Raw genomic sequence first — 20,821 nt, forward strand, 5'->3', positions numbered from 1 at the left:
GAGGAGAGCACAGATGAATTCGAAGTTCACACTTTATCAAACATGCCAATCACTGACAAGAAAATATTGATCTTCAAAGAAGGAACAAAAAATGATCCAATATTACAGAAATTGATATCGACTGTATTGAACGGCTGGCCACATAAAAGAGATGATGTTGATCCTGATATCAGAGAATATTGGCAATTCAGAGATGAAATAAGTGTTGAGGATGATTTTGTTGTTAAAACGGGAACAAATTATTGTACCATCATTGCGACGGGAAATGGTAGAAAAGATTATAGTAGCCATTTAGGAGTGGAAAAGTGTAAGAAACGAGCTAGAGATGTGTTGTTTTGGCCCGGAATGGGTGCACAAATAACAGATAAATCGCCAAGTGTGCAACATGTAATCGGTTCAGACGTCGACAACAGAAGGAACCGCTTATCAACCACAATACATCAGATCGACCATTGCAAAAAGTAGGCTCTGACATTTTTGAATGTAACAAAGAAAAATACTTACTGCTTGTTGATTATTTCTCAAAATATGTTGAAGTTTCGGAAATCATGGATACAACTAGTAAAGGTATCATAAAACAACATAAGGAACAATTCGCAAGGCATGGTATCCCCGAAGTAGTGATATCGGATAATGGCCCACAGTACGCCAGTGTAGAATTTAAAACATTTGCTCAGCAGTATAATTTTGAACACATCACATCATCCCCGATATATCCACAAAGCAATGGTATGGTGGAAAGAGCAATACAGACTGTAAAAAAATTGCTACTGAAAGCGAAATATGATAATAAAGATCCGTATCTTGCTCTACTTGCACTTAGAAAACACTCCTTTAGAAGGATTAGGATCACCAGTTCAGTTGTTAATGAGTAGACGGACAAGGACATTGATTCCCACCAAGGCATCACTCCTTGAACCAAAAGTAGAAAATAAGATTGTGAATGTGAAACGTAAAATAAGAGAAACCCAAGAAATTCAGAAATTTTACTATGACCGCGGATCGAAACCACTGATAAATTTAAAATCAGGTGATCAAGTGCGCGTGCGCACACCAGAAAAGATTTGGAAACCTGGAACCGTGATACATACTACTACAAAACCTCGGTCATATATTGTACAAGCCGAAAGCAGGCAATATAGGAGAAACCGTAGTGACCTGCTATTTACTCCAAAGGAAACTCTAGCCGTACCAAAATGTGAGTTACCAGATGATACTACTCCAACTTTGTTGCCAGTTCAACCACATACAAGTCCCGTCAAGCTGCCGCAAAGAGAAATACTATCTGGTTCAGAAAACAGCACATCGACCATGGGGCCAATCACCAGTCGCGTCAGTGGACGGATCATCCGAAAGCCTGTTCGGTTTGGATTTGATGAATATTCTTCATAAGACAGGGAAAGGGATGAGTTAGAACGAGGCAGAATAATCCTCAACTCTCCCTGAAGCTGGGTAGTCCACCCCACGCTTCAATAGTCAGGCAGTTAAATAATTGATATTTTGTTTGTTCTTGATGTTGTATCGTTGCTGTAACAATTGTTATTTATGACGTCACCAATATATTGCAATGTTAACATATTTCTATCAACACAACAAACAGTTCAGTCGAGCATTTCAGACTCGTTTACAAAAGAAGGAAGATGTCATGATTAGTATCTATGAACACCTGTCAGTCTATTCATTTGAATGACGTCATTGTCAATGTATGCTAATGTCTTGGTCTTGAATGTTGGTCTTGAATAAATCAGTTCAGTTGAATAGCATCTCTGAGTCAGTGTGGTCGATTCTTACACTGGGTTGAAAATACTTATGGCACATTGGGTCTCTGGTTGATCAGGTTTTTGTTGTAATTTTGTTTCCATATGTACTTGCTTAACCCTTTGAGTGCCAAGTCAATTTCTGTCACCTATATAAAATATACCCCAGTAAATTTTTTCAGATTTTTGCCAAAATTTTGATAAAAAGCTGTAGCAAAGGAAATGTGATGTTCCTGTGGTCCAAAATTATCAGAAAAATCACAGAAAAATTCATAAAAATTGGTAAAATGTTGTACTGAAATTTTGGTGGGGAAAAATTACACTATTCAAAGAGTTAATCTCTCATCAACCAGTCATAGAACTTTATTAAAGTCTGTGAAATCCATCACAGATGAGATTCATTGGTCCACTGTTTAATCATTTCCATCTCTAAACCCGGAATTATTTATTCATTCTCTGTTAGTTACATTTGCAGTGCATTGCTGTGGAAATTGTCACTATAGCAGCAAGTTCATTGTTACCTTTAGCAACTTCAAACTGACTCTGTAAGACTCGTCTGATTTCCCTGACCCAATGTGTCTTGACCTCAACAGTGGGAGCCTGGAAAAAATACAAAATGAAACATCAGTATACAGCAAAGTTCAAAATTTAACTGAGGCATAATGGTACAATGTTTCTATTTGACAATGACTACATGTTATGTGAAATAAGGGGACTGACACATCCTTCAAACCAGTAGTCTCTGGTCCTTACTCTGAGTGGTGAAGGTCAAAGCTAGTTTTAGGTTCAGCTTAGGTCAGGGGTCATGTGAAAATACTGGTTATTGTACTTGGAAAACTTGAATCTTTACTCACCTGAATAACATAGACTTCAGATCTACCATGGCACCACAATTCAAATTTCTTCTTATCTGCTTTCACATTCTCTGTCATACCATATTCCGTCATCTACGAAACAAAAAGTGTTTATTTATGGTTTGAAATCGATACTTTCATCAGTATTAGATATTCTAAAAGGCACAAGTGAAGCTACTACATCTCGATATGAATTGAATGGGTTTTTCTGGCTTATACTCTATCTCAAACCTCAACCCCGAGGACACCCCAAAGGTTTCTATTAATTGATGTAAAATACTGTCTCTGTTTACTTATCGTAAATTTTTTTTGCCTTCAGAAACACAACAAAATTTCAAAACACAATTACAGGCAATCATATTGCACCTCTCTAACATTTTCTATTAAGTTAAAGTTATGAAACTGTTTCCTGCAAATTTTAAAATATTTCAATTTTAATTTGAATGTTTAAATAAGATTCATTTTTCAAATAGCTCTGTTTGAAAATCCTGACCTTGATGCTGTTTTTGTAGCTGTACGTAGTCTTATCCATGTAGCCATCATCGTCCCTCTTCTTGCAAAACAGAACAGATTTCTCATAGAGGAAGAGGTGCCTCTGCATTGGCTTGAATCGGAGATCACGGATGTTGTTCTTTTTGTGTTCCAACCACACACTGAAAGAACCTTGCATCAACAACTTGCCTTGCTCTGATAGGTTACCCTGCAACAACGGTGGAAAATTATGAAATCACAGTATGGTTATGCACAATGCTCATGTATCTTGAGTTTTCCATCTGATTGTTGTGAAAGACAACTTATTGGAAAAACAATCACTTATTCACTGGGTTTTAATTTCACTATTCCGCTGAGAGGTAAAATCCGCTAAATTATTTACATCACAGTGAAAATGCTGAACAGCGATAGATTCTATGGTTTTATTGACAAATCTATGAAATCCCAGTCAAAATTTCTCAAACATCAACATAGTGAACTTGAATCTCAGTGAAAATTAACGTTTTCACAGTAGATGCTGTCAAAACATTTAAACATGTACAGTATACTGTTCTGAGGTGTTACAAAACTTTACGCGAAAAAATCCTGGGAAAAAAATCATGCCATACTCATAGAATATTGGAAGTTCATGTATAGACTGATGATCTGAAATCTCCATAGGATATTCTACAATGAATGAAAGTATTAATGTCATTGGTATACGTACATCAAAGCCAGTTATTCTAAGTTGATGCATAGAATCATTGACATATTTAAGTACATGCAACATGGTTTCCATGGCTTCCTCTAGGGCTTCATATCCTTCCTCGTTGTGTGAAAACTTCAACATCTCCTGGTGTTGACAGAAACGAAAAATAAACATGAAGATTATATATACACTCTCATTGGAGATAGTTTGTTAGTAACTGACACGTTTACTCAATTGTTTGATATTTGCACCAAGTTGGCTGTGTTATCAGAGAACTGGAATGATGACCAGCCATCTGAGTGGTCAGGTGGTCTACCCTCTTTCACCACATTTTGGAATAATCCTATTGTGTTCTGTGGTAAAATTGGACCTCTGCACAACCAAAGTAGGGATGGACAGAACTTCTGGAACAGCATTATAAAGCAGAATTTCAAACTTTCACTGCTCCATTTTATCTTATTCCAAGACTAAATTTCAAGATTTCTGCTATTCAAAGATAAAAGTACAATATTTCTGTGCCTAGCATGAGAGCTTAAGTTATGAAAATTGCAATGAAAAATTAGTCCCCAGACCAAAAAAAAGTCAAGGTCGTTGCATTTTTACAAAAAAAGTCACAATTTTTTGTAACTGTTCCACTTTTCATCTTGCACTAGTGGTGTGGAAGTCTTGAACATCAAAATACTGTAAAACAAGTCTTTTTTTGCTAGCATCCTTTTTAACCTACATTGTAATTTAGCTAAGTGTTTAAATTTAAGATGCCGCTAATTTAAACTTTTCTCCATATTCACTATGGTCAAGATGTCTTTTCAGCTAAATCAACAACCTGCTGATTGCAATGCAAATCCAAACTCGCTAAAAGAGCATGCAGCTAATTCAAAGTGTTTTACAGTATATGCAGATAAAATGTGATTATGTCTACTGTATGATCAGCTCACCTTGAGAAGCAGCTGGTATTTTGTAATTCTTTGAACTGGTTTGAGAAGATAGGCACTTAGAGGTAATCTGTGCTGTAGCCGCTTCTGACATTCCTGACAATCAAAACAAGATGGAAGATGAAAAACGAGTATTTCAAAACAGAAATGATAAATTTGAACTTTCTTACAGTGAAATAGCCACAAGATAGTGACCTTGTATGCATCACTTTGACCTTGGTACACATACATAACAGAAGGCAAAACTGAGAGGCATGAAGTCCAACATTAGTCACATTTTGACTCTAACCACTAGATTCATGCTGTACAGTGAGACAGATAAGATTAAGGTGGTACACGCCTCAAAATCAAACGACTTATTTTGCTCAAACTTTCCTCAACACAATTCTAAACCATTTTCTTTCAAATTCAAGAGAAAGAAAGGTAGGTCACAATGCAAGTTTTTGGGCACGATGGAAACAAATTGCCATAAAGTTACAAACATTTGAAATCAAAATGGCTGACATCCATGTGTTAACTCTGTGGGGAAATGTTAAATTTCCAATTTTCACAGAACTAAGCCTGTGGAAAAACTTAAGCTACTCTGTTAGTTTCAAAATGAGCTCCCACAAGTAGTAGACTAAAAAGTATTGCGAACGTTTGAGAGTCTGAATGCCTGTTCAAGTGGTGCTTTCTACCGCACCTTGATGTGCGTGTTTGTCTAACTACGTGGGGTACATTACAGGATCAAAGATACAAGTCTACAGGGTGGCCATCAAATGTTAAATTGACCCATCAATCCAAACAGACTTGTGCTAGGCAGTACAGTATGGATGGCAATATCTTGCAAGAAGATTCAGTCTAGACTTGTTAAAGATCTTACCTGGAAAAACTGGTTATCATTTCCACACTCCCTTCTGAGAATTTCAGACTGTGGTTTATTCTGGCAGTAACAGCTGTAAAGCTTGTCCAGTTCATTTCTCTGTTGCAAAATACCAAAAGCACCAAATCAAAATCATCAATTTTGTATACACAAAAGATCTTCTCTACATTAAATTTTGGAAAACTACAAGTTTGCAAATCTAAGCCTTTGATGTGAGTTATGGTGATAGAAAGTTGTGTAACGAATACAGTTGATGAAAAACAAAAATTAGACTCCACCAGTACAGTAACTATCTGCTTTCACTTACAGCTAAGCAGCTTACTGCAAAATTATACATGTTGCTGAAACACATAATTTATGCCGTCAATAACTTTCGTTTTGTCGACAAAAAATCAATGAACACGACGATAAGCAATGGAAACACAAAAGTTAGCAGTATAGCGAGTATGAGACTTACCCTGGACACAAAGCACCTGCCAACCAATGGTGGCGTGTCCCGGCAATTTTCAAGGTCAACAACAAACACACTGTAGAGAACGAAAAAGAAACACAATCACTTCATTTAGCTACCAAAGCATCATGGGTAATGTTTCAGACATTTGTGATAATCAGAGTCTTCTGAAGGGTCATTAGTGTGTGTGATCAAGTAGGCTGACCTTTCCCTTTGGAGAAGTGGAAATTATCATTATTATTGTTGTTTGTATTCTTTGTTCTATATGTTTTCCTTGTCAACAAATAAACAAATCCATCACATCCAGAGATGTTTAAGAATGACGTTGTGACTACTGTTTCTGTCATCAAAATATCAGCAATCAATAACGCATCTCTTCAGATTCCTTTGCAGGCTCAGGGAAGTATGTTTTTCACTGGGAAATTCTAGCCTTAACACAGACTGCGTACATTCAGTGCTATTGTAATTATATCCCACCTTGTTTTCTTTACATTGTAATGCCTCAGGGTTTATCCATATCTGATTGCAAAAGACTGTCACAACAGTTGACAAAGGCTGGATTACACAGGAAAGTACACAAAATGATCCATTATGTACACATCCAGACTCAAAACTTTGGCAATGAGTGAATGCACATACTTACTCTTTGTGAAACTCCTGGATCTCATCCAGGTTTGCAAAGAGGACATCTTTCTTGCCTTTGAGCAATGGAGGTATTAAATGTTCAAGTTCACTGTTATCCATCTGTTCTTCGTAGCCCTCAATAATGCTCTGCAGTTCAGTCACATAGACCCTTTCTGTGTCAATCAACTCCTTCATGACATGCCTGGGGGAAAGGAAAGACATTGATTATTTATTGTTTTCTTGCATTTTGCAAGGATCACAATAGTCTTTTTTGTTTGTTGATTTCTTTTTATATGATGCAAACCACAAAAGACTTCTGCAAATATAGTCCAAGATTCTATCATTCTATCAACACTAGCTGTACCATGGAGAAATTGCTTGATAATCAATTTTGCTATTTACAACCCTCCTGATTTGATTGACAGGAAGCAACAACAGAGGTCAAAGGCCAAAGGTTATTGTTCATTATCTAAATATTCCCCTGTATGCCCACCATTGTGGATTCACATTGCGAGTCAATTTCTAATATTGCCACCAGTACATGTACCTCATATTGTTTATGCCCTGATCATCGGTGCATCTTTGTACAAAAGAGATTTTCAACTGATGAACATTTGAACACTCAGAATTAATGAAAAGAGACAAATGGTGAGATTCGTACCTCCTTTTGTTGGCCAGCGTATCAGTCTCTGTGTCGCTATCGTCAGTACTAGTAGAACTGGCATCAACAGCATCATCCCGTACAATCTCAATCTGTCGGTTCAGCTGTAAAAAGATTTAACATTCAAAATTACAATACTGTGAAGACAGGCTTGAGGTCTCTGAATTAATAAACTTAATTTCAAAATCAGGAAATACTTGGAAACAGATGGTGTCTTTTTAGATTCTTTATCAGCTGGTAAAATTCATTCCCACACTACCATCTCATTTATGGTTAGCAATTATCTAATGAAGCAATATTGATGCTGTTGAACATATGTCCAACATATTGAATATACTGATTTGTCAGCTTGGGTGAGAGAAAATCTTGCCTGTTGAACAGTTCTTTTTCTTTGCCTTGTCAATAATCTTTTGTACACTTCTACCACTTATATGGATTCTACATTCAAACCATACAAGTTCATGAGGATTTAATTATGGTTATCAAAACAGGGCTGCCCACTACAACAACTCTGCAGGGCCTCTGGTTTCTAACGGAAATTATTATTATGCAAATCCAACAGATATAATTTCAATGCACTGCCGCGGAGAACTCCTGACCAACCTTGGGGGCGCTCTTCGCTTTCCTCAGCTTCTGTTTTCTGAACTCTGCTTCAGACGGTGACGGAGGAGGTGTGGCCTTGGTGGAAGTGCCACCAAGCGACGTCAGTGACGTGGACAGAGCCTGTGACTTGAGTGCAGGTACGGCCGGCTGCACTGCCTGCACTGGTCTCTCTAGTTTGACTGACAGTTTCTTCAGGCTTATTCTTCTTTTATCAAACATCTGTTTGACATCATCCACCCTTTGCAAGACATGCTGCACTGTTGTCTGCAATGAAGGAAATAGAAAAATGCCATTTTCTCATTGAAAGTTCTTGTGTGATTCAAAACTCCTGTGTGTCAATGGGTCTGCTTCGAATTGACATCAAAGTGTCATCGTTGATATGCAAAAAATACATATTTGTAAGAAAATTTTTTACGATATTTTTGGAAATTATTGTTACAGGAATGGGGGAATTTGTACTTTGTTACCAATGGTTTGAATTAAATTCACAAGTCAAAAGATACAAAAAATGCTGCAGTAATAGAGATAGGCACAAAATGACAAAATTTGTCTCAATTTCTGTCAGCAACAGCAATGTTGTGTGTGCGCATTGCATCACTGAAAAACTTACAATTGCAATCAGCTCTTTTCCAAATATCATACCTGATTTACATGGGTTAGCAAAAATTTTAAAAATTCTTTATGGTTTTTAGGCTTGTCAAAAAGTCTGTTAAGCTTTGAACAAGATTACAAAATGGACCTTCAGTATTTAAAAGACAGGACTTTTAACACTGATAACCATTAAATTTAAATATTCACCTCCATTTCCTTGTAGGAAACAAGTTGACTATTGTTAACAATGGGTTTGGCGAGAGGTAAAATAGAGGTGACATAGAGGGCTCCCTATCCTGTGTACAAACTGTGTACAAGTTTTACATGCTTTTGGCAAACCATGAAATGCCAACAGCATTATTCAAAACTTACGGAAGTCTTTCCTATATTTATAGTGTCTAACATCTGTGTCGCACATCTGTACACCGCAAGTTACAATATTGTATTTTCCATTATGAATGCAATCGCAAAAATCAATGTTTCAGGGATATTGCATGTTTCCCCAAGCAACCAGTACTGCACAATTTAAATCCTTTCATGAAATATCAAAGTTTGCAATTCACTGTGAGAAAATAACATCACATCAGCCAGTCAGGAATTCAATACATTAATTAGATATTAAAGGCAACATTCATTTCAAAGGCTTGTCTACAGACATCCAGCTAACATCTACTAGTATTCTACATCTACAGCAACCATGCATTCATTGCAGTCTGTAGAACTTACACACAATACTTTGATGTACATTAATACAGAGAAATAGAGACATTGAGTTCCCAAGATGCATTTGTCAATACAGTGAACACTGAAAGAGTCTGGCATTGAAGATTAGACATAATTTGATATGAATTAACTATTTTATGGAAAAATATGCATAACTTTTGATGATATTATTATGATCATTATTTTTGTTCTTCAAAAACAAATACATTTTCTTACATTCCTCCTTGGGGAATGTTTACATACAAAGTATAAAAGAATTGCTAGCAGATAGCATTTTGCATGACGTGCAATATTATTATTGACAAATGAATTCTAGTCTGTATGAGAATTCAGTTGTCTGCAATAAGATTGGATATTACACAAGCTGTTGAACACTACAAAATTCAGTATTACTTTGAGAGTGGAACAAGAGAATGTATTCGATCAGTAGAACAAAAATACTGGAAAATACATCACTAAAACGTTACAGCAAATGGAACTTTAATATCTGTACAAAAATTATGTTATGAATGGTTTATGAGGCCAAAGAAAACAAATAAATGTGTTTCTGGTAACCTGACCTACCCTAGAAAGCCTGCTCAAACAGTTTTTTGCATTTTCAAAAATTTTTAAGTAAATTCTCTAAATTTTACGGCATTTTATGGGTTTCAGTCAACAAAAATAAAAACAAAAAATTTCCTCAAACCTGCCTACCCTAATTTTCACTGAAGGCATACCAGAAACACACATTTTTTTTGCTTGGCCTGATGAAGAATGTCAATTTCTCTATTTCTCTATGATTAGGCAGCATATGAAAGTGTTGAGACAGACAGCATAAGAAGGAAGGCAGAGTAAGTGTCTTCCTCAGAGAGTTACAAGGTTTTCATGATGGATGCACAAGGCAGTTAAGTTAAGGGGTATCGGTGTGTACTCTTAAGGTAGTTAGGGAGTCTTAGCTTAGGGTTACTTGAGGGTCTGATGTTGAAATGTTTACGTTTCATGGAAAATTCAGGGTTTCAATCATGTTAATAAATGGTTAGGGGAGAGATGTTTGTTGACACTAGTAGATTTTTTTAATTTCGTAAAATTTTTTAATTTCGTGAAATTGTGAAGGTAGTAAATGTCTGACAAGACATTACACAAAAAAGTTGCCTAAAGTTGTAATGTTACAAACATTGATAGTATTTTAATTTTGTTAAAAAAAATAAAATAATACACTGTGAACAAAACTGGATTAGAATATATGCTGTCATATATTACATCAAAGTTGTCTTGAAATTCAAATTCAGTTCATATTGAGAATCATTTTAACATTTTCATCTTACACAAATTGCTTTCTTTAAATAGGTAAGCATACTCAAATATTTGCATTACAATGGATACACCTGTGAAGCCTGACCTGAGCTCAGTAATTCTTTACTCCAATGTAAACATGTCTCTCTAAGGAAAAACAGTTGTAAAAAATGTAAAACCTTTCTTAAATCTACACAATTGTATGCTTTACTTTATTCTAGTCAACCCCATTCCCAGTAAAAGGTGGATAATCACCATTGATGGCAGTGGGTTTTGGCCACATCAGCAGGACCATGGTTGTGAATAGGCCACTTACAAAACTTTAATGAATTTGGCCGATGAAAGTTCATGATATGACAATGGTAAACACTTGACAAAATATCTTGACACATTACACATGCGTGTAGGTATAGGCCCTAGCATTTCAATTTTTTTCAGAAAGAGACCCCTAGCTACCTCAAAAGTAACACAGTATTGACCTAGCTGGGTCAATGGAATGCTGATTACAAGAAAGAGAAAGGTAAGACAGACAGCACTGCACTGCAGGAGAGAATTGACACATCAGTATGGGAGACAACAAACCTTGTACAAATCTTCCTATAGAGGGCGCAATTCATGAAAAGAGAGAAACAGAATGAAATAACAGCATGGCCCCAAATGAAACAACAGCATGGGTTGGCCCTGTGTATATCAGTCTTACCTACTTGACCTGCAGAAAGTTGAATGTATAAAACATTTCTGAATCAAAATTATCCCATGTTAAAATATGGGACATTTTAATATTCTATATGAAATCTTATAGGTTTAGCAGGTATGACCAATGTGAAGCAAAGGTATTGGCAAATGTGAAAGTACTGAAGTTCACGTATTGTGAAATCTCACTATCTGAAATGCATGACACCTCGAATTTGGGAGTAGGCTAAATTTCAAGATTGCTCTAAACTTGATAAAAGTCCCTTACTCTTAAGTGCAAGTTCGAGGGTCACAGGATTTGACCCCCTAGCATTTCAGGTAATGAGAACTATAAGAGTGTGACAGTGTTTCCACGATAGCATACTGGTGTACTGTAACTAGCCTATTTGCACAACACTTCTTCACAAACAAACAAATGTGCATTCCACAAACAAGCGAAAAAACTGTATGCTAAGGTAGAATGCGCCTCAGGGACAGATATTTGGTCTTTCAAACTTTTACAATGCCTTTTTGGTTTACCACTTGTTGGGGCTTATTTTGAAGCTAATGCAATAACTACAGTTATTTTTGTCAAAATCAAAAATTTAATTTTTTAATTTCCAATATCGATGAATCTCAGGTCATTTGTTTTAACAGTACCAAATTTATATGGCGACCCCAATTTTTGTTCTTGATTTTGAAAGAGAATGGTTAAAAGTTTTCCTGAGGATAGTTGAGGCAAAAATTTAAGATTTTTAATTTTTAGGGGGCATACTACCTTAACCATGTCAAACTAAAAATTTCAAAGTCCACGAAACAAAGCAGTAGATAGTAATTTTCAAAAAGTTCTACTTAAGATATGAAATTTAAAACAAAAGGTTCAACCAGCATTTTTTTAACAGCAAATCTATTGTGCTTGAACAAGTAGCCTTAAAATTTTGAATGAAACGCACACCTCTTGGTGAAATTGCCATCGTTGGAAAACATTGCGCATATTGATTAAATAGCCAACAGCAAACTGCACACTGTGTGATAGTATAGAGAAATATTTGGTGAAATCATTTGATGAAATGTCTTTATCAAACATGACTGGTGCACTAACATAATGCTTTACAAAAAGACTTTTTTGAAAATGATGTTGATATCTCAGCTGTTGCGATCGAGACTGTTCGATCAACATAAGACATCAATCTTTGGATAAAATTTCAAAGGAAGATTGAAATATGCTGGGTGAACCTTTTTCCAAATCAAGCTGTATTGTTTGTTTGTTTGTTTGTTGGTTATTTGTAAAACCAGTACACCATTTTATCTCTGAATTCAGTCTCACCTTGGCTTCAGCAGTCAGGATGGGATCAAATATTGCACGGAATTCCTTGGGGTCGTGAAGGTTGATCTGGTTAGCCGTCTTGATGAAGTCATCGATCTCCTGAAGAGCACTCTCAGCGCCCTCTGGTGACTGACACTTGTCCATGGACTGGGTGGCCAGGAGGTCAACGCCCTTGCTGCACCATTTGTTGGCCTGGGATCCAGATGAGAGAGAGAGAGAGAGAGAGAGAGAGAGAGAGAGAGAGAGAGAGAGAGAGAGAGAGAGAGAGAGAGAGAGAGAGAGAGAGAGAGGGGGCACAAGAAATAGAAAGTAACAGAAATTACACTTTTCATCCTGAAAAATTCAATGTATTATGGATAAATTCATAGTATGCATCCATCGGTATAAAAATTGACATGCTCTGGGAAAACTGTACTTGTAATAACACCTTTAGGAAATCATTTTCTAGGCTCTCTTAGGGACCGTCTCAGATTGTCGCAGAAGTTCAAGAAACGAAATTTCTTCGTTTAGATCAAAACCCCCTCCCCCTAAACGAAACTTTAAAAGTGCGAAATGTTCATGTCTGCCTGAGAGTACAATGTTGCATTTTGCTATAGCTACTAAAGACATATTCCCCTTGCCACATTACAATTAAAGTAATCGATCAGATTTGAGTACTAACAGGGCATTTTACCGCATAAAAGTTTCATTTTATTTTACTTTCCCTTTTTGCATCTCTTGTGCTGTTCTTTGTCTTTGTGAACACGCAATTTGTACTTGGTAGGGGCGGTAAATAAGCGAGAAACTTTGACAAGGGGGCCCAGGCATGTTTAATCATATTGAAACGACTATGACCAGGTGCATAACAAGTGAGAATATAGACATCTAGTGGTTAGAGCAGACGCTTATAAATAGCACATTTTAAAAAAAATGATACTTTTTGTCTTTGTATAATTTGATGAATGAAATGTTTAGGATACAATGTTCCTATCGGTAAATTGTGTTTGGGGCACAAACGAGATGGAAACAGTTACAAATTTGTTGGCACGAGTGTGCAGTTTTTCTTTAATTTAAAATAAACACACGAAAATAAAAGTGCGAAAGTGAAGTTCACTAATTGAATGGAGGTCAAACCCCCTCCCCCCCTAAACGAATAAATTTCGCTTTTTGAACTTCTGCGACAATCTGAGACGGTCCCTTATGCGTTATAATGCTGGAACAATTGTCATTGTATTAATAATAAAGTACAGGTGTTTTTCACAGCTGCTTTTTCATGTAGGACTACATAGCCAGAAGGTCAACGGGTCAATGGCAGTAACGGATATTATTTCCACTATTAACAGCTGCATTATTCACTACATGAGAGACCTCACAAGTTGATCTTGAAGACATCAATCAGTTTATATTGCACAGCAAATATTAAGTGGTGAACACTGACACAAAGATACACTCTGATAAAGTGCATGCACAAACATACAGCACGTGACACACATCTATTTAGATAGCTGGACATACAGCAATACTATGTAACATATACAGCCATCATAGTACAAGTAAATGGAATACAGAAGAACATTTATTGATACATACACACTGTAACATTGTATCTATATATTGGTACACCATTACACACATACACTGTACACATCCTATACAAACTCTCATGCACGCATACCTACATGTACGGTATACCAACTGTAAATGCACAGACACAGTCTCTCTTACCTTCTCTATTCTCTGTTGAAGATCCAGCGAGATGTCCAGAATCTTTCCCCTTTTCTCCAGTTTGCCTTGGACTTCGATGTGCAGCACTTTCAACTGCTCACATTTGGGTTGGATTGTTTCCGCGGCGTAGTGTTTGTTACTCACCATCTGCTCCCCGCTACATCTCATCTTTTCACTCCTTTCAAGGTAGAGCTGTCAATGGTGAAATATTGAATAAGATTATCCCATTGCCGTGGGGGGTTTAATTATAGCGCAGTAAATTATGAAAATTTATAGCATGAAAAGTTGACATTGTAAATTGCTTTCTGAGTTGATTTGCATATATCACCAAAAACATATTTTGACTGATCGATAAATCAATTGATCGATCAATCTATCTGTCAATCTACTGATCTATCTGTCTCTCTACATGTCTATCTGTCTACCTGGGGAGAAGATTTCATCCGATGAAAGCCCATGAAATATAAAATAACATTGCAAATTACAGCTGCATGAATACACAAAAATAACAGGAATGGATCAAAAATGAAGAGTTACAAGAACAGATATGAAGAGTATGAATACATCACAATATGAAGAATTTGCAAACAAATGTATAAAAATACTCTCATGTCTAATAAGGATGATGGGAGATTACATACAGGCAATAAGGTTTGAAAACCATACAGGCCTAGGATACACTTTATATAATGAAACTGCATATTTGAATAAAAATAGTACAATTGAAACGGTCTTCTTAGAAATCGACATAGGACGTAAGGATGACTATCGTGTTGCTATGGTTACCTTGGCTTTCTCATTCAGTTCTTTGTAATCTCTGATCAACAATTCCACCCTAGCAACCGTGTCGCCAAGCTCCGTCATTGCATTGACATTCTCCAAATACGTATCCAGCTCTGATTTCACCTGAAAATGTAAGAATAAATCAATTAATATTCATCATATATTTATTTATTTATAATTTATTAATTTATTTAGCTTATTCATTTCTGTTGTTACACATTTATTTATCTCTATATTTATTTATTTATTTCTGTTGTAACACATTTAGATGAGCAATAAATACTACAAAGTCATACATATTGTCATGTAAATGTGCACCATGTGCAAATTTGAGTAATGAATAATTGTGGCTTTTTCCCATGGATTTCTTCAGAGAGACAATGCTTACCTCCTGAAATTCTTGTTCAAACTCTCTCAGCTGCAGACACTGTTTGAGTTTGGATTCGTGATCTGACCAGAACACATCAAACGCTTTGTCTGTTTCTCCCAGCTGAAGTAACAACCTGTGACAAGATACGTACATGGAGACTTGAATGTTAATTAGGATATCAGGATTTTTCTGTTTCAAACTGCCTAATCATCTAAACAATCAAAACCATTGCATATACATTCATCCTTGTTGTAAAATCCAAATTTAACTCAAAACAGTTTTTTTTATTTTTATCAGTTCTTAACACTGAGCACATTAGGGAGGATGCAGAGGCAAGCAAGAAACCTTTATTGTGCTTTGTGACCATGGAAATAAGGTCCTAAAATATGTTTATACCGGTACAACGAGATTATTTGTATTTTTCAACATAATCCTACATACATATGATGTAAGATGAGAGAGAGGTCACTTTTTTACCTTTGTATTGCACATGAATTTGAAAACCTATGCATTGGTGTGTTCTTATCATTGGCATTGTCAGTTGTTGATTTCCTGATACAGTTCAGCAGGGTTCCTCCTAGCTGGATTGCACTGTGCAGGTCTTCCTTCAGTTCATAGCGCTGCTTGCGGTGTTCCGTGAGCAGGACGCCGGTGCCCTGGACATCACTGGGCAGTTCACTGCCCATGAACTGCTCACCGAGGGACTTCAGAGCGTTGCTGATGTCATCGCAGTTGTCGGAAAACTTCTCGATTGCCTGCAAGATGGGTGTGTGACAGGCTTAGAAAAGCATTGATTGTACAGTACTATGGCAACAATCATGCCTTTGTTATCTTTTGGCAATGGATACACTGTACATGTATACTGTACACAATGGTGTCAGAAAGTTTGAAAATTACATCTGTGTTGCATTTTACTGTCACGTCAAGCGGACATGTGCATTAAAACCCCATTAGCTATCTTTTTGCATTTTTTTTCAAAGAGATGGTTTATGTAAAAAGGCTTACTGAAGTGTGACTTCAGAACGTTTTCACACATCGGTGATGATCACAGAGCTTTAATTTTAATGACTAAATAATTTTTGAGTTGCAACTCACATATGGCCGCCACAAATATACACATAAGCACCTGAATTTAATCAACCAAATCCATCACCAAGGATTGAAGCGACATTTTCAAAGACAATATTGGTTTCATAACGGGAATCACAAACATCTCCCTGAACAGGGCTCCCCCTAAGTCACCAAAATGATTAGCAAACTCATTAGCCAAATCAAAAATCTTTTAGCCATTTTGAGTAACTTTTAGCCAGTTTATGATCTCAAGTGTGGCAACAGCTTTCTCATCATTCAGGAGTCCCTAATTTTACAAATCAAGATGTTTTGTATGATGTTCATGATGGTTTTTACATTAAAGAAATATGTGTTTAGTTTTTGCATTTATAATCTGTGTTTTTTATGACATTTCAGGGATAGAAATCCTTTTTCATTTTTGGTGGTAAACTTTAAACACCAGAAATAAATTAGGTAGCAATTGATTCTAAAAATCTGGTAGCAATGTTAAGTGTATATTACAAGAGGTACAGATTGAATATTTCTGCCACATTCAGTTAGTATTCACAGTATGATAGCTTGTCATAAGTTACAGGCTTCTCATGTGGCAAATTTATGCAGTCTTCCATAACCTAAATGTTTGAGCCACACAAGTAAAACAATTTTCCATGCAGAAGACAGCATTTATGGTATAGCACAATGGCAGTGTAGATACGATTATTGTGGTATTTAAGGCCCCGGTTTTACTTGTATGTCATAGTTGTGATCAAGCAGGCTGAAATAGCATCTTGAGTATAAGTACTTTTCTTGAGACAAAAAGGGCTGGGCCAAACAAAACTCTTGTAAAACAAGACACAACGATATATGTTCATTTAAATTACTCACTGTTTGAGGGCATTCATTGTTTTAATGATTATGATAACATTTTAGCCCAGATATATTTTCATTTGATATTTTGATATCATCAAGAAATGTCTGGTGATGTTCACTTCTAGATCATTAAACTGGTGGAATCTACAAAAATATTAAAATCATTCAGAATCACATAATTTCTTGTATAAGTTATAGCAGTTTGAAAGTAGGCCGAATGGGAGTCAGTCAAGCTGAATGCCATTTAAATTGGAAGGCAGCAAAATTACGTTTCACCTATTGGACCACCCTAGGTGGTTTCTTGTGAACCATAATTGTGTAATTAGGGGGTCTTCATGCATGACATCACATGATGAGATGACCTAGACTTGACTTTCAGAAAACCTCAGTTTTTCTCCTTTTCCTTTGTTTTATGGCTCAGATTGTGAAAGTTTCCTTTGATATAATGGTTTTTACTATCAAACTGAGTAGTTGCAGGCCAAATTTTGATACAGCAAAGTAGGTAAAACTTTTGATAGACTCAAGGACGACCCAGGACTCAGAGGCAAAGTAGGCCTCAGTGTATTCATGGACGTTACGTTCATGATGTATTGTAGTATCGAACAGCAACAGTGTTTGTTTTACGTACCAGGGAATTTGTAACTTTGTAGAAAGGAGGGTAAACTGTTTCAATACATTGCAACTTTGTAGGAAGGAGGGTAAACTGTTTCAACATCTTACAACATTTTATTGTTAGTTGTAGTTTTCTGTTGAGGAGGTCTAAAAATTCAATAGCCACTACATTAGCCAAACAGAAATTTTTGTAGCCATTTTTAACTTTCTTTTGCATTGGCTAATTGGCGAATAGGTAGCAGGACGCCCTGCTGAAGACTGGATGATATTTTTTGGTAAGCTAAATTCAAAAAGATACAGCTAATGGGGCTTTAAGACTGTCTTCAAACGATGAACTGGCTGTTTTATAATGATTTTAATGTTACATTATATATACCAGATCAGCTCTGATATCTAAACTTAATATTGTACATGGCATTATTGACATTCAGATATCTGATAGTTCAGAAAAATTGATCAAAATGTAAACTGTCAAGTAATTTGGGAATGAGAGTCTGGCTTAGCAATATTCCATTGTTTTCACTCATTATCATTTGTACACTTTTATAGCTGAAGTATGCCCGTCAAGTATCTACCGGGATACATACAACTTTTGATAATGAAATGTCCATGGCATTTGTCTCTGACTGAGAAATGGTAACCATGACATTGCCTGACATATAATTATCATAATACATTAACATAATGCATATTCATGAAAATCTGTGATATCATCAATAGATCTGATTTTACTGTTTATAAGACTACGATGTCTAGCTCTTCCACATTTTTAGTATCCTTTTAGTGCATTTTCTGTCTCTTTCATGTACACAGATGTATCAACACCAATCTATGACGAGAAATTAAATTTCTCAGGGTGAACATTAGATTTCTGTCATGGTTTCCGAGGGTTCCACTGAAGGAATTACCATGGCAACTGAAGCAGAGGCCATTCTTTCTGTCAAACTAGATATTTCCAGCATAACCAATGATGAATTATGGATGAGTTCTCTTCAGATCAATTTGTTGTCATTCAATATTCATCAATTATCTCATCTCAACCATAAATGAAAGATAATTTTGAAAGCAAAAAATCTGACTCTATTATCAGCTGAGAAATTTCACTGTGAGCAACATCCTGTACAGTGCGTGAAAAACCATGAAACTATAAGCTTTTGTTGCTGACTGGAACTTGAGGCTAGATGTCGTTCATTTTTATCCCCAAGGCATCATGGAGCTGTAACCATGGCAACTACACATGATGAGTGCATCTTGCCAGTCTCGCCTGTCATTCTGACTGCCCTGGTATTAGGTAAGTCTAGGCATCCTTGCAACAATATTGTGATTCACAGACGTCGTCACATAAAATATTAAATAACCTGCGCTCCGGCCTATAACAAGTGAGATCCAAAATTGGTATGCCAAACAACACAGTCACTCTAAAGAATTACAGCATATGGGCACTGAATTTCCAAGCAAAACTCAAATACAGTACTCACCACTCTCATTTCAATCCATTCTTGATGATTATAAGGCAGGTTACCCTCTAACTCTGCTGTCAGCTTTGACTTGTGAATGTGGTCATGCAATTCCTTGAGGGACTCCAACATAAAGACCTGAATTTCAAAAAAAAACAAAAACAGAACATCAACAAAGAAAAGTATAATATTTATTCAATATCTCACATTCATTCAAAGTTTCTAAAATATCAGTATTTAATTTTTCATGACAAGCACACATTTGGTGAACTTTGAAAATCAATCAAGGTCATGTGTTAATGCAGCAAAGTAATACGACTGATACTCAAGGTCTTTCCTTTTGCATTTTTCTTTTTCTTGAAATTTGCCTGCAAGGACAAAACTGGAAAAGAACTTTTGAGAACTGTCAATTCCACTCATCCCCCTATGAACAAGCATTGGTACTGAAGGACCATGGATAACTGAAAGATGTGCATGAGAAACTGTCTTTTGACCTCAAAGCCCTCTTCCTTCCCTAAAAACAAGTTTGGAAATGTAAAAGTCCAAAAACAAAACTTTTGATTTAAATTTCTCCTGAACATAATGCATTGTTGAAATAGGTTGTTATAGGTTGAAACTGGAGACAAGTTCATAAAGAACAATTATTTAAAATCAAATCTGAAAGATGATTGAATATCAAGCAGACCCTATACTGATACAAAGTTCAATGGCATAACCGTGCCATGGGGTAGAGAGAAAATTTGCACACGATACTTGAATTACAGTTTAACCTCCCCCCACCCCCCACCCCCTGAGCAAATCAAAACAAACATTAGATGGAAATACATCATTCAAAGAGGAGACAGTCTTGCTCTTTTCCCCATGGCAGAATCACAGCACTGCAAAGATTTGATGGACGAGAAACAAGTTGTACTTACTTTGAATTTAAACTCATCTTTGTAAAATTTAAAGCCCACATCTGTAAATGTCCTCTGCAAGAAGCCACTGGGTCTAAGTACAAATACTTCTCTTATTGTGCCTGGAAAGTAACCCTGCCAAATCAAACGTTTTACAGAGGGTGTTAGTTTGTTAGCAATACAAATATTTCTTTACTCCAGTCAAGTGTACCCAATAACTGATGTCATTTTGAGTCAGTTTAGGGATGTCTGGAAAATTCTTCACTTTTTTAGTCCAAACCAGTATTGATGTAATATGTATCATGTTTTTTTGTAAGCGAGAGAGTTTTTGAGCCAGTGGCACATTAATTTAGCCATCAGAGTGTTGTGCTCCAGTCTTACCAGTATTCCACACTGATCTGGATAATGTATTGTACATATACCGGGTAAATGGTAACACACTGAGTGAATTTAGAAAATTTGTTTCTGGTGATGAGTGTGTTTGAAACAAACAAATATGTTGGTGATATGTGAGTCAAAATTACAAAGGAGTAATACATCTGCAGTATTGACTGGAACCTTGGTTGAGCA

General features: G+C 36.2%; 1 protein-coding gene across 17 annotated transcripts in view; it reads right to left on the reverse strand.

Moving 5' to 3' along the window:
- Positions 1 to 20,821, reverse strand: part of LOC139118760 (guanine nucleotide exchange factor DBS-like) — an 82,977-nt gene that overhangs the window by 13,983 nt on the left and 48,173 nt on the right. For 10 of the 17 annotated variants that reach the window (XM_070682205.1, XM_070682200.1, XM_070682195.1 and 7 more), the window contains 18 exons: positions 20,273 to 20,386; positions 19,377 to 19,493; positions 15,844 to 16,121; positions 15,385 to 15,499; positions 15,000 to 15,119; positions 14,214 to 14,405; positions 12,510 to 12,701; positions 11,093 to 11,107; positions 7,925 to 8,188; positions 7,322 to 7,425; positions 6,680 to 6,862; positions 6,043 to 6,112; positions 5,586 to 5,684; positions 4,727 to 4,819; positions 3,810 to 3,935; positions 3,105 to 3,311; positions 2,612 to 2,704; positions 2,279 to 2,357 (listed from right to left, as the gene is read on the reverse strand). In XM_070682205.1, the coding sequence (XP_070538306.1) occupies positions 2,279 to 2,357; positions 2,612 to 2,704; positions 3,105 to 3,311; positions 3,810 to 3,935; positions 4,727 to 4,819; positions 5,586 to 5,684; positions 6,043 to 6,112; positions 6,680 to 6,862; positions 7,322 to 7,425; positions 7,925 to 8,188; positions 11,093 to 11,107; positions 12,510 to 12,701; positions 14,214 to 14,405; positions 15,000 to 15,119; positions 15,385 to 15,499; positions 15,844 to 16,121; positions 19,377 to 19,493; positions 20,273 to 20,386 (2,461 nt within the window). The remainder of the gene's footprint in view (positions 1 to 2,278; positions 2,358 to 2,611; positions 2,705 to 3,104; positions 3,312 to 3,809; positions 3,936 to 4,726; positions 4,820 to 5,585; positions 5,685 to 6,042; positions 6,113 to 6,679; positions 6,863 to 7,321; positions 7,426 to 7,924; positions 8,189 to 11,092; positions 11,108 to 12,509; positions 12,702 to 14,213; positions 14,406 to 14,999; positions 15,120 to 15,384; positions 15,500 to 15,843; positions 16,122 to 19,376; positions 19,494 to 20,272; positions 20,387 to 20,821) is intronic. The other 7 variants (XM_070682207.1, XM_070682197.1, XM_070682194.1 and 4 more) reach the window with 1 other exon arrangement.

The sequence above is a fragment of the Ptychodera flava genome, chromosome 19 (assembly GCF_041260155.1).
Source record: "Ptychodera flava strain L36383 chromosome 19, AS_Pfla_20210202, whole genome shotgun sequence".
NCBI lineage: Eukaryota > Metazoa > Hemichordata > Enteropneusta > Ptychoderidae > Ptychodera > Ptychodera flava.